Source organism: Mesoplodon mirus (assembly GCF_964341445.2).
Source record: "Mesoplodon mirus genome assembly, chromosome: 15".
In the NCBI taxonomy this organism is placed as follows: domain Eukaryota; kingdom Metazoa; phylum Chordata; class Mammalia; order Artiodactyla; family Ziphiidae; genus Mesoplodon; species Mesoplodon mirus.
Window position 1 is genome coordinate 55,089,316 of NC_138991.1, and position 14,284 is coordinate 55,103,599.

Below are 14,284 nucleotides of genomic sequence, written 5' to 3' on the forward strand. Positions count from 1 at the left end.
TCCAATTTAACTAGACGTCCTGTATTCTTATTTGTTAAACCTGCAGACCCCACTTTTAGGGAATGGCTGCACGCCCCAAACCTTGAGCCCAAAGGCACCCACTCTGCTCACGCAGGCGCCAGGCAAGTTGGCTCCCTCGCCAGGAGCCCCAGTCGATCCCAGAGGGGCCCCTCACGCTTCCGCCCCGTTCAGGCAGCACTAGTGGCTCCCCGAGCGACCGAGCCCCGCGCGCCCGCCGGCCCCGCCCCGCCCCGAGCAGAGGGCGCAGCCCCCAGCCGGGCAGGTCCCAAGCGGCAGTTGGGCCGTAAGGAGTCGGGCCGCTCCCTCCTACACAGTGAACTCCTTCGAGGCGGAAAACTTGCTTGCCATGTCGGCTGCGGAGGCGGGAGGTGTTTTCCACAGAGCTCGGGGCAGGACTTTGGACGCGTTTTCCTCAGGTACTGCCTGCCCTTCGCCTGGGAAGGGGATGGTTTCAGGGCTGCGGAACCTTCGGCGGGGAGAACGTTCGGTCGGGATGTGCACCTCCAGCCGGACCCCAGCGGGGGCTGCACCCGGGGGCTGCACCCGGGGGCTGGGGACCGCAAAAGAGGCCGCACCGCCCGCCCTTGGGGCTTCCAGGGGCGCTTTTGAAAGAAGAGTGTCTGGGCAAGGGGTACGGTCGTGGAGCCTCGCTGGCCTTGACCAAGGTTCCCTGAGAGAAGATAGAGTGAGGCAGCAAAGCATAGTTAATAGCGTGGGCTCTGCAGTTAGACTTGATTTCCAAGCCCTGCCTTGGACACGTTGCTCAGCGAGTATTGGTCTCAGTTTCCTCATCTGTAAAAGGGGAATAATCGCAGCGAAGTTGTGTGTGGCACAGGATAAGCGCTGGGTGCACGTGAGATGCGGTTATTCTTATTATGGTCATTCACCACGATGTAGTTTATACTCCATAATCATGGTTACCTTCTATAATATGAGTCATCCACCAAAATGTTGGCAGTGCCCATCAGAACTGGAGAGGGGAGGCAGAAGAGCCGTGTGGGGTTAAGTGCTTGGATTTTGGATTTAGATAATCTGCCTCGCTGTGAAAATGGGTTTGTTAATACTTACCGCATAGGGGAGAGTTAGCAGATTAAAAAGATTTCTGTAACCAAGTGCCTGACAGGCTAGGTGCTAAGTGAATGTTAGCCCTAGAGCTATAAAAGGGACCATTGCTGCCCGTTTTATTGGTCCTCCCTGCGTCTTTTGCTGCATGGTCAAATTCCAGCTTTTGTCACCCTGGGGCAGTCACCCCAGACACGCTGCGTGATCTGGCTTGTACTCACCTTTCTTGCTTCATGCTCGCCATTCTTCCCTTGCCCAGTTCTCCTGCTTCACTGTTTTTCTTAACTCCAATTTTAAAGGTCCAAGTCCTTTATTTCCGTAGGGCTTTTGTGCTTGCTCTTTGCTCGCCTAGCTAATAGCACTTTCTCAACCTTCACACTTTATTTAAAGTTCAGTCACTTTCTCAGACAGATTTTCCCTGGCTACCCTTACTAAAGTGGGTTTCTGGGCTTCCCTGGTGGCGCAGCGGTTGAGAGTCCGCCTGCCGATGCAGGGGACGCGGGTTTGTGCCCCGGTCCAGGAAGATCCCACATGCCGCAGAGCGGCTGGGCCCGTGAGCCATGGCCACTGAGCCTGCGCGTCCGGAGCCTGTGCTCCGCAAAGGGAGAGGCCACAACAGTGAGAGGCCCGCGTACCACAGAAAAAAAAAAAAAAAAAGTGGGTTTCTCCTGTAACTCTGTCCTAAAGCCTTATTCTTTTCTTTCTTTGCAGCTGTTGGTGGGGGGTGGCAAGGTTCTGGAAGAGCATGTAAGGCCAGAAATCTAGCTGAGGTGATTTTAGAAAATACAGTCTGTTGTGGTGACCATTCTCTAAATATTTTAATATGCCGTTTTCAACCTGTTTTCAAACCCAAGCTTGTGCGCCCCATGCACAGTGAGGCCAAACAAACAAAATATCAGAGTTTGGAGCAGAGAAAGGTTTATTGCAGGGCCAAGCTAGGAGAACAGGTAACTCGTACTCAGAAGACCCGAGCTCTCCCTGTAGTTTTCAGGGAAGAGGTTTTTGTTTTTGTTTTTGCCACGCTACGTGGCTTGTGGGATCTTAGTTCCCCAACCAGGGATTGAACCCGGGCCCTGACAGTGAAAGCACAGGGTCCTAACCACTGGACCGCCAGGGAAATCCCCAATGGAGAAGCAGGGAAGAGTTTTTAAAGGCAGCATTCGGGGTGACAGCTGCAGGGTGAATGACTTTCTTCTGATTGGTTGATGGTGAGGTAACAGGATGGTGGTCCAGGAATCTCAAGCATCAGCCTTCTGGTTCTGACCAGTCTGGGGTCTCAGCAGGTACTTACCATCCTTCACCTGGGTGGGGGCCTGCAGAACTTGAAGACTGTATCAGATTGTTAGGCACATCTCTTGAGGGAACTATAAGACTAAGGAACTAAGACTTTTTTTTTTAAAACATCTTTATTGGAATATAATTGCTTTACAGTGGTGTGTTAGTTTCTGCTTTATAACAAAGTGAGTCAGCTATACATATACATATATCCCCATATCTTCTCCTTCTTGCTTCTCCCTCCCTCCCACCCTCCCTATCCCACCCCTCTAGGTGGTCACAAAGCACTGAGCTGATCTCCCTGTGCTATGCGGCTGCTTCCCACTAGCTATCTATTTTACATTTGGTAGTGTATATATGTCCATGCCACTCTTTCACTTCTTCCCAGCTTACCCTTCCCCCTCCCCGCGTCCTCAAGTCCATTCTCTACGTCTGCGTCTTTATTCCTGTCCTGCCCCTAGGTTCTTCAGAACCAATTTTTTTTTTAAGATTCCATATATATATGTGTTAGCATAGGGCATTTGTTTTTCTCTTTCTGACTTACTTCACTCTGTATGACAATCTCTCGGTCCATCCACCTCACTACAAATAACTCAATTTCATTTCTTTTTATGGCTGAGTAATATTCCATTGTATATATGTGCCACATCTTCTTTATCCATTCATCTGTCGATGGACACTTAGGTTGTTCCCATGTCCTGGCTATTGTAAATAGTGCTGCAATGAACATTGTGGTACATGACTCTTTTGAATTATGGTTTTCTCAGGGTATATGCCCAGGAGTGGGATTGCTGGGTCATATGGTAGTTCTATTTGTAGTTTTTTAAGGAACCTCCATACCGTTCTCCATAGTGGCTGTATCAATCTACATTCCCACCAACAGTGCATGAGGGTTCCCTTTTCTCCACACCCTCTCCAGCATTTACTGTTTGTAGATTTTTTGATGATGGCCATTCTGACTGGTGTGAGGTGATACCTCATTGTAGTTTTGATTTGCATTTTTCTAGTGATTAGTGCTGTTAAGCATCCTTTCATGTGTTTGTTGGCAATCTGTATATCTTCTTTGGAGAAATGTCTATTTAGGTCTTCTGCCCATTTTTGGATTGGGTTGTTTGTTTTTTTTTTTTTGATATTGAGCTGCATGAGCTGCTTGTAAATTTTGGAGATTAATCCTTTGTCAGTTGCTTCATTTGCAAATATTTTCTCCCATTCTGAGGGTTGTCTTTTCATCTTGTTTATGGTTTCCTTTGCTGTGCAAAGCTTTTAAGTTTCATTAGGTCCCATTTGTTTATTTTTGTTTTTATTTCCATTTCTCTAGGAGGTGGGTCCAAAAGGATCTTGCTGTGATTTATGTCATAAGAGTGTTCTGCCTATGTTTTCCTCTAAGAGTTTTATAGTGTCTGGCCTTACGTTTAGGTCTTTAATCCATTTTGAGTTTATTTTTGTGTGGTGTTAGGGAGCGTTCTAATTTCATTCTTTTACATGTAGCTGTCCAGTTAGGAACTAAGACTTTTATCGCTGAACTATTGTTTCTTGACTGCTTTTCCTTTCTTTCTGCATTTCCTCACTTCCCTAATTAGTAACTCCTTGAATCTGCCCTTTGGAACTCAGGGAAGGTCTAGGATACTAAAGCCTTTTTCTGCAAACAAGGAATGGGAGACGTGGAAGGGCTTTTGTGCCCTGGCGGGCCCCACAGGGTCCCACTCAGTTTCAAACCAGTGTGAGGCTTTGGGGATTTATCCATATTGGTCTAAGCAGCTCTAGTCTGCTCATTTTCCTGCTGGGCAGTAGCCATTGTATCAGCATGTATTGATACATTCTGTTGCTGGATATGCTGAGAATCTTCTTGCCTCTCCATATACACTCTCTCCCTGCTCCGCCATGCCCCAGGAGGTTGACATCTTTGGGCTTCATCCGGGGGCTCCTTGCCCTCTGGCCTGCTGTTGGGTTTAGCCAGTGGGGAGTCCTGACTGGAGATTAGAGGGTGGGGAAAACAATTGTCAGGGTGTTTATTCCCCTGGTTTAGTCCCTGTGGGGTTGCCTCAACCTGACTGTATTCCTTACCTGAAATTAACTGCTTCTTTGAAGGTAGGCTTTCTGCTGGAACTCTCTTTTCAGATTTGGGTAACCACTTTCTCCCTCCTGTCAGATGTAGTTCTGCTTTTCTGTGTTGGACTACTAAACTGTCCTTTGATGTTTTTTGATACTCAACTCATCCCAAGTAATTAAACGCTCCTTTAATTATCCTGATTTGAGTATGCCAGCTATTTCCTGCTAGGATCCTGATATGATGGACATTCAGTTATTTCTGTTTTTCACTCCTGGTAACCGTGCTGTTATGAACATTCTGGTACAAGCCTTCTTGTGGATACAGGGAAAAATTTCTCCAGGGCATATACCCAGAGGAGCGAAATTCTGAGTTGTAGGGTATGATCTTTTCCAGCTTTCCTAGATCTTGTCAAATCGCCTTCCAGAATGTTTACACCAACTTATTCTCCCACTAGCAGGGTATGAGAGTTCCTTGTGACTCTGCACTATCTCTTTTCAGTTCAGGAAGTATTTACTGTGTTCCTATTGCATTCTCTAGTATCTTGTGATGAGTGAAAAAAAGTCAAGGGGAAGGCAAGGGCTCATAATCTAAGCACAGAGCTGTGGCACAAAAAATAATTCTTGGCAACTGGTGGGCTTTGTAGGCCACTGTAGTGGGAATTGGGATTTTTTTAAAGCTTTTTTTTTCTTAATTAATTAATTTTATTTTATTTATTTTTGGCTGTGTTGGGTCTTCGTTGCTGTGCGTGGGCTTTCTCTAGTTGTGGCGAGCAGGGGCTAGTCTTTGTTGCAGTGCGCGGGCTTCTCATTGCGGTGGCTTCTCTTGTTGCGGAGCACGGGCTCTAGGCACACGGGCTTCAGTAGTTGTGGCTCGCGGGCTCTAGAGTGCAGGCTCAGTATGTGGCGCACGGGCTTAGTTGCTCCGTGGCATGTGGGATCTTCCTGGACCAGGGCTTGAACCTGGGATTCTTAACCACTGCACCACCAGGGAAGCCTGGGAATCGGGATTTTAAGCATTCGTCCTGGGTGATGGTGAGACTGTTAATTGAAATCAGGGAGTAAGGAGTAGGGCCAGGTTTGATGGGATTAATTTGGGAAGTGGTGGCTTTGAGGTGCGGTCAGGAAATCTGAGGCAACTTGCAGGGTGTGGTGCACAGCTGGGGATGGAGGTGTGGGTGCCATCCACAGAGAGGCAAGTAGATGATATCGCTGTAGGAGTCAGTGGCATTCCTGAGGGGCAAGGTGTGGAGTAGTGGACGGGGTGTGTGTGTGTAACCTTAGGATGTGCCATCGTTTAGGGGGTCAGAAGAAGGAAAAGACACACTGAAGGTCTCAGGGCAGGAAACAACCAGAAATTTAGGAAGATAAATCCAGGAGCCAGCTTTGGTACCAAAGTTGGGGAGGAGGGCTTAAGGCAGCGTGGTCCACAGGCTCAGATGCTGCAGACATCTAGGTGAGTGTTAGCTGAGCAGAGGATGGCAGGTTTGATTGTTATGTCACCTTCAGGACAGTTTCAGTGCAGTTGTAGGAGGAAGCCTGGTGCATGGCTTTTGAGGAATGGTGGAGATTGAGGATGCGCAGTCAGCAAAGGCAGGATTCTGTTTGGAGCCGTTTGGTGATCCAGGGTAGACATAGGGTAGTAGCAGTTTGAAGGAGGAGCAATGCTGAGGGAGGGCTGAAGGGTTTGCAATAGTACTAATGGTGATAAGAACAACCAGAGCATCTAACGTTGATCAGGTGTTTACGGCGGGCCAGGCGCTATACTCTGTGCTGTATGTGGATTATCTCATGTAGTCTTCAAGGTAGTCCTGTTGAGCTAGCTATTAGGGTTATCCTCTTTTTACAGTGGGAGAAAATCAATCTCAGGAAGGCTAGGCAACTTGCCCAAGGTCACATGATTGGTGTGACATGGATCTGGGGTTGAAAAATGCAAAAGGCAGGATAATTGTTGGAGAGCAGTATCTGAGGAGATGGGAAAAGATGTGGCATTGAGGGCTCAGAAGAGGGGTTGGCTCTGGGAACAAATTTCTTCTTCGACCATCTCTCCCTCCTTCTATCTAACTGTTTTTCTGTCTGTCCATCTATCTACCAGACCGTCCATCCACCAGTCTGTCCATCATATGTCCATCCTTTCATCTGTCTGTCCATCCCTTTGTCTATTGGTTCATCCATTTGCCCACTCATCAAATGTACTAAGCACCTCCCTTGTCCCAGGCATTGTGCTAGATCCCAGAGTGCAGTGATGAGTGAAAACCAGATGTGATTCCTCACCTCTGGCATGTAGCTACTTGGAGAGCCTAACATTAAACTGCCAGTCACACAAACCATCATAAATCCCAGCTGTGGCAAGTGTCAGGGAAGTGAGGAATGTCGCTTGTCAGGAAGTGAGGGGCATCTTAATAAGGCCCTGTAGGGAGGGCTCCCCTGGGGAAGGGGTGTGTCATCTGATTGCTGAAGGATGAGTAGGAGGTACCTGGGCTCTGAAGGGAGGGGGAGGACCATTGTAGACCACAGGTGGAGCAAGTGTGAAAGTCTGACATGGTGGGACAGGAAAGGGAAGGGTGAGGGGAGAAAGAAGCCCCTGACTCTGGAGCTGGGTGGTACAGGATGAGACTGGAGCATGGGGAAGGGGGTCATTGGGGAGGTTTTGTCTTTAAGCTGCATGTGTGAGGACACAAGGACACATGATCTGATTTCCATTTTGGAAAGAATGGTCTGGCTGCAGCAGTAACAACAGAAGAGTCTCTGCTTGAGAGGAACTTGGGGTGCAATCTGATTGGAAGCTGGAGCTCAGCGACTCGTCTTGAAGCAGCATTTCCAAGGCACACATTGTTCACTTTGAATTTGTTGACTTCCAGCAGCTGGAGGGGCGTGTGGTGGTGGTGGGGGGCTTCTGGTGGAGGTGATGGGGGCGCTGAGGTGTGAAGCTTCCTAGCCCCCTGGAGCTGCCCCAGGGCTGCCGTGGGACCAGAGAGCAAGAGAGGTGCTCACCTGGAAAAGAGTGGGGTGCGGAGGGGGTGGGGAGAGACTGAGAAGATAAATTGAGATAGGAGGAGGGAAAATGACCCTGGACTTCTAGAAGTGGGGCCTGCACTTGGTCTCCTCTGTGGGTTGAGCAGCCCCAGTGGGCATGCCCAGTATGCGTCATACAGCTCAGGGCTTCTAGAGGCCCGGCCTTGGAGGGTCAGGCTCAGAACCCTTCACTAGAAGTTGAGCACCTAGTCTACCCCTGAGCTGCCTCTACTGCTGTCCCTGACTTACCTGGGCCCTAGTTCCCTGTTAGTGCTGCTGGTGACTTTGAGTGATCCTCTCGGAGGGTCCATTGCCAGTTCAGGCTCTGTGGGCAGGTGGTAAGCTGGTAGAGGTGCCCCAAGGGCAGGTTTGGAAGAGAAAGGAAAGGAACTGGCTTTTTCTGTCTCTTGCCAAAATACACATTGCCTCTCAGAGAGGTTTTGGTGAACTCAAGCAACTGGACCTCAAATCACAACCCTGATAACCCTCACACTCCCTCCTGGAAGCCCCCTCCAGAATTAAACAGTTTGTTTCTCAAGTGAAGCTTGTCAAGTAAATGAAAGAGTGCTGTCTTACCCAGCTCGGGCTGCTGTAACAGAACACCATAGGCTGGGTGGCTTAAAAACAACAGAAATATATTGCTCACATTCTGGAGGCTGGAAGTCCAAGGTCAAGGAACCTGCAGATTCAGTGTCTGGTGCGAACCTTCTTCCTGGTTCATAGATGGCTGTCTTTTTTTTTTTCTTTCTTTCTTTTTAAGACTTTATTTTTTAGAGCAGTTTTAGGTTCATAGCAAAATTGAGTGGAAGGTACAGAGAGTTCTCATACATCCCCTGTTCACACACATGCACAGCCTGCCCATCATCAGCATTCCCCGCCAGAGTGGTATGTTTGTTACAACTGAACATACAGTGACACAACATTATCACCCAAAGTCCACAGTTTACCTTACAGTTCACTCTTAGAGTTGTACATTTTATGTACAATGTACATGTACTGTGTAATAACACATAACCATCATTATAGTAGATGGCTGTCTTCTTGCTGTGTCCTCCCGTGGAGGAAAGCGGGAGTGAGCGCTCTAGGGTCTCTTTCATAAGGGCAATAATCCCACTACTAAGCCCTCAGGATTTAATCACCTCCAAAGTCCCCATCTGCAAATATCATCACATTTGGGGTTAGATTTCAATGTAAGAATTTTGAGGGGACACAAACAGTCCATGGCAAGCACTTTAAGACTATTTCCCCCTGATAGTTTTTGAGCAACAGTATTCCCATGCACTTCTTCCAGGAGTGTTGTATGTGAAGCCTGGCTTCAGTCATCCATTTCCTGTTAACACAACCTGCTAGGCTCTGTCAACAGATGTTTATAGAAAGTAAGTTGTACGTGTCTCACCTGAGAAGTCTCACAGTCCTCAGGCATGTTCAAATATTCATTTTAATTAGGCAAATTAATAATTATATTTCCTTGACATGTATCCTAATTAAGACTACTTTCTCCTAACAAATAATTGGCTTTCTGAAAAGTTTACAACATCTGTTTTGAAGAAATTCTCAAAGGGAGAAATATCAAAATAAAATACGTTTTCAAAATTACATATCTTTAATTGTTTTCAGGTCCTAATCAGTTTTTCCAGTTCATTTTACCACTGGAATATTTTCCCCCTTAGATAGAGAACAGGGATCTTCAGTGCTTTACCTAAAATGATGATTTCCTTGGACATTTTAAACCTCCACAGCTGTTTCAGAGGAGCCAACTCTATTCACTGATTCTGAATGTTTCTTGGTCTCTTCTAGAAACCCTCTCACAGAGAATAAGTGAAATCTCTAAAGAATAATGTACTTCATCCCTTCCAGGTCTCACCTAAGAACCTCTCTAGAAACAGTAGGCCTGGAAATGTTTGTTCAAGTCTGAAGAGGGTTGAAAATATTGTGGCGTAAAAAATTCAAACTTATCAATGAAGGAAATGAAATGAATGCTTTTAATTAATTTTTTAAAATTAATTAATTTATTTATTTTTGGCTGCGTTGGGTCTTCGTTGCTGTGCACTGGCTTTCTCTAGTTGTGGCGAGTGGGGGCTACTCTTCGTTGCGGTGCGCGGGCTTCTCATTGTGGTGGCTTCTCTTGTTGCGGAGCATGGGCCCTAGGCGCATGGGCTTCAGTAGTTGTGGCTTGCGGGCTCTAGAGCGCAGGCTCAGTAGTTGTGGCGCACAGGCTTAGTTGCTCCGCGGCATGTGGATTCACTCATTTCAAGTTTCACTGGTTTTTAATAAATTTACAGTGGTACAACATCAGAATTTTAGAACCTCTCATTCTCCCCAAAAAAGGATACCTTGTGTCCATTTTCAGTCTCTTTATGTTTCCAATCCCAGCACAGTCAACTACTAATTTACCTCCCTAGCTTTGCCTTTTCTGGACATTTCATATAAATGGAATCATATAATCTGTGGTTTTTTGTGACTGGCTTCTTTCCCTTAATATAATCTTTTTACGATTCACCCATGTTGCAGTGTGTATCAGCACTTTGTTCCTTTTTACTGAACAGTATTCCAGAGTATGGATTACCACATTTTGTTATCCGTTTACCCGTCGGTGAACATTTCGATATTTTTTGGACATTGACGGACATTCCCCCATTTGGACACTGGCTATCATGAATAAAGCTGTTATGAACATCCACATTAGAGGTCTTTTTTTTTTTTTTTTTTTTTTTTTTTTTTTTGCGGTACGCAGGCCTCTCACTGTTGTGGCCTCTCCCGTTGCGGAGCACAGGCTCCGGACGTGCAGGCTCAGCAGCCATGGCTCACGGGCCCAGCCGCTCCACGGCATGTGGGGTCTTCCCGGACTGGGGCATGAACCCGTGTCCCCTGCATCAGCAGGCGGACTCTCAACCACTGCGCCACCAGGGAAGCCCTAGAGGTCTTTTTGTATGGACATATGTTTCATTTCTCTTGGGTAGATACCTAGGATTGGAATTGCTGGGTCGTATAAGTAACTGTCTTTAACATTTTAAGGAACCACCAAACTGTTTTCCAAAGCAGCTGCACCATTTACATTCCCAGCAGCAGTGCATACAGGTTCAAATTTCTCCATATGCTCATTCACACTTGATATTGTCTGTCTTTTTGATTATAACCAAGCAAATGCGTGTGAAGTGGAATCTCACTGTGTGTTTTTTTTAAAATAAATTTATTTATTTAATTTATTTTATTTTTGGCTGCGTTGGGTCTTCATTGCTGCGCGCAGGCTTTCTCTAGTTGGGGCGAGCGGGGGCTACTCTTCGTTGTGGTGCGTGGGCTTCTCACTGCAGTGGCTTCTCTTGTTGCAGAGCATGGACTCTAGGCGCATGGGCTCAGCAGTTGTGGCTCACGGGCTCAGTAGTTGTGGCTCGCGGGCTCTAGAGTGCAGTCTCCGTAGTTGTGGTGCACGGGCTTAGCTGCTCCGCGGCATGTGGGGTCTTCCCAGACCAAGGGATCAAACCCCTGTCCCCTGCATTGGCAGGCAGATTCTTAACCACTGCGCCACCAGGGAAGCCCTCATTGTGGTTTTGATTTGCATTTTCCTAATGCCTAATGATGTTGAACACCTTTTCATGTGCTTATTGGCTATTTGTAATCTTTGAAGAAATGTCTGTTCAGATCCTTTGCCTGGGTTATTTCTGTTTTTATTATTGAATTGTAAGAGTTCTTTATATGTTCTGGATACAAGTCCCTTGTCAAATATATGATTTGAAAATATTTTCTCCCATCCTGTGGCTTGTCTTTTCACTTTCTTGATGATATCATTTGCAAGACCCACATTTTTAATTCTGATGAAGTCCCAGTTATCAACTTTTTCTTTTATTACTTGTACTTTCGATGCCATATCTAAGAAATCTTTACCTAAACCCAAATTGTGAATATTTACTCCTGTGTTTTCTTTTAAGAGTATTATAGTTGGAGCTGTTACATTTAGGTCTGGGTCCATATTGAATAAATTTTTACGTATGATGTGGAGTAAGGGTTGTCTTAGAAGTTTTCCTTTTTTTTTTTTTTTTAACTACAGTAGAAGCCTGGTAGTTTGTCAATGAATAGAAAAAATTAGCTAAAGAGGGGAATCATTAAAATATTACACATTTTTGACATTTCATTTTAATGTAAACTATAAATGTAAATTCAGTTAATGATCTTTTGAGGTCAGGCCAAGGTCATGTCTTGGAGTATGGGTTTACAGGTGGGCCTGCCAGGGCCCATAAACAACACCCATAACGAATCTTTTCCAGTTTGGGTTTTTTTCCAGTGGAGTAGTCAGTTAAAAATCACCTAGAGAGCACTCTGAGCAAAGGATTCTTCTAGCTTTATACTTTTTCATCAGATCTTACACACTTGCCTCCCCAACACCTGATTCAGTAGTATTTTATTTTTACCAGCTTGCTTTATTGAGTCTTCCCAAAGCATCCATCTTTGCTTTATTAGAAACAACCCTTTTTACATTTGTATTTCTCTGGCTTACATGTTTTATTAAATTAGATGATTTAAAAATAAGTGCTAGCATGAACAGATTTGGGGGCACCTCCTGACAGACACTCCATGAGGGGCGGGGCAGAGGTGCGTAGAGCATGGGAAGGCCATCAGCTTGCCCTGGGCCATGGTCCGCGCCTTCGTGGAGGCATGGAGAGTGTTGATGACCCTTCACATTGGTCTAGTGGACGTCTGTTAAGAGAGTATCTTCTTCACAGAGAGGACTAACTGACAACTTTTTATATTTGTGCAGTGTGTGATTTTTAACTTTGTCAAACCCTCCAACGAGTCAGGGGCAGTAACATGGGGCCAGGGCAACTGGAGACTCCAGAAGCCCCAGAACTGCTGCCAGCCACTCTCAGGACCAAGAGAATGTGGAGTCACACACCCAGGAAATATTTGTTGAGCGAAAGAACGTTCAGACTCCCCCACGTAGTATCCTTGTTTAGAGGAAAAGAAGAAACATCTTTGTCAAGCTAATGGCTCAGGTCCTCATTTGTAAGAAGGAGGCCGAGTGTTGGCCAGATCTGTCTTAAGGAGCAGCCAGGGTGACAAGTGCATTGATTTCATCTGTGTGGGGGCACTTTGGTGATTTCAGGCCCCAAACTAGTAAGGGGGAGGATCCGGGGGAGGATCCAGAGGAGAACGCAGCTCTTCAGGCTTCCTGCCCTCTGGCCCCGCCCCCAGAATACACTGGAGCAGGACGGAACACCTCATCTTCCCCCCAGTCTGCCCCTTCCCAGTCTCCCCTAGCTCTGTCCGACCAGCAGCCTGGGAGTCGCTCCTGACCTCTGCTTCACCCTCCTCTCCGTGTCCCGGCCGCCCACAGTCCCATCCACGCACCCCCAGGGCACAGCTGGGCTTCATCTACTTCTCTGCTTCCCGGCTCCCACCACCGTGAGCCTGGCCACCCCACCTACCCTGCCTCTCACCCGGACAGTCCCAGCAGCCTCTGAGTCCCTCTTGTCTCTCCAGTCTATTCCCTGAACAGCACCCAGAGTCATGTCTTTGAAACAAAAACTGGGTCTGTCAGCCCTTGCTGTGGCTTTTCTCTGTCCCCCTCCTCTTCCCTCTCTTCCTCATTCTTCAGGCCTGTGCTGCTTCTCTTATTCTAAGTTAGGTCCACTGCCATTCACCTTCACCCATTCTTTTCTTTTAGGATATTTGTTACAACTTTGAGTTGTGTCTTTACTCCTCTGACTTTGATGTCCTTTCCTGCCTGTAGGTGATAAATTCCTTGGGGGTGGAGCAGGAAGCCCAGGCCTAGGAGGGTGTCTGGCAGTAGTGGACCTTCAGTGGCCTTTCATTATGTGAATAAATGAATGAAAATGAGTGCAATGCCCACGGGATCACGTGTGTGCATCCATCTAACCCACAGTTTACACACATCATGTTTCCTCTGGACAAAACCAACAGAAACCAAGGTATTGAGCCAATCAACAGGACCCTTGCAAACCACGTACCACTGGGCAGTTGGTGCCTTACTCAGAGGCACCCGCTGGGGCCGGTGCTTGTTCCCAGGCGGGTCCCTCCTCTCCCTGCCCCCTCTTGGAGCTGCATCTGCCCCAAGTAAGGGTGGCCTTCTCCTCCCATCCAGGGCCTCCGTTTGCTCAGCCTGTGCCTGCAGGGCTGCCTCTGTCCAGAGCGAGCACCTTCTTCCAGTTCTCCCCGAAGCACCACCCCCTGGGCCAGCAGCCGCAGGCTCTCTTGGCAGTGAAACACGGGGAATGGCGCAAAAGTCATAGCAAACCTCCACCCAAAACATGCAGACCCTCAATAGAGTTCTGCTTTTGAAAAGTGAGAGAGATATGGAAAATGTCTTTTTCCCCGCTTAGACATTGTCCAGAACAGCGTTGGCCAAAGCCAGGGATGCTGAAAGCCGCCTGGGCAAGTAGTCCTGGTGCATCTGCCTTCTTACTTCTCTGAAGGGTTGCAGATAAAGATGCTGGCAGGCCCCTCATCCCCAAACAGCAAGTGTGGCAGCCAAGCTATGACTCAGAAGCTTTTGCGTATCTCAAAAAGCTACCTTTTGGATGTGTGTAGGCCAAGAAAAGAGGTTGGGTAAATTCACTTTGGTACTTAGGAAACGTAATTTGGAGACTCTGAGTATTTTGCTGTCGCACTGAATTATTTTGGGGGCAGAGGGGCCCTGAAGGACACTACTTTTTTAAACAGCTTCACATACCGCGCAATTCACCCTTTCAAAGTGAACGATTCGGTGGCTTTTAGTCTATTCACAGAGATGTACCACCATTGCCACAAATTTTGGAACATCTTCGCCACCCCAAAAAGAAACCCCACACCCCTCAGTTGTCACCCCCGACCCACCCCCACCCCCCCAGCCCGAGGCAACCACTAGTGAAAG

General features: G+C 47.2%; 1 protein-coding gene across 5 annotated transcripts in view; it reads left to right on the forward strand.

Annotated features, from left to right (window-relative positions):
* The first annotated feature begins 251 nt into the window (after positions 1-251).
* Positions 252-14,284, forward strand: part of CPPED1 (calcineurin like phosphoesterase domain containing 1) — a 120,571-nt gene continuing 106,538 nt past the window's right edge. For all 5 annotated transcript variants that reach the window (XM_082645217.1, XM_082645221.1, XM_082645220.1 and 2 more), the window contains exon 1: positions 252-437. In XM_082645217.1, coding sequence (XP_082501343.1) covers positions 368-437 — 70 coding nt within the window. In that variant the 5' untranslated portion in view covers positions 252-367. The remainder of the gene's footprint in view (positions 438-14,284) is intronic.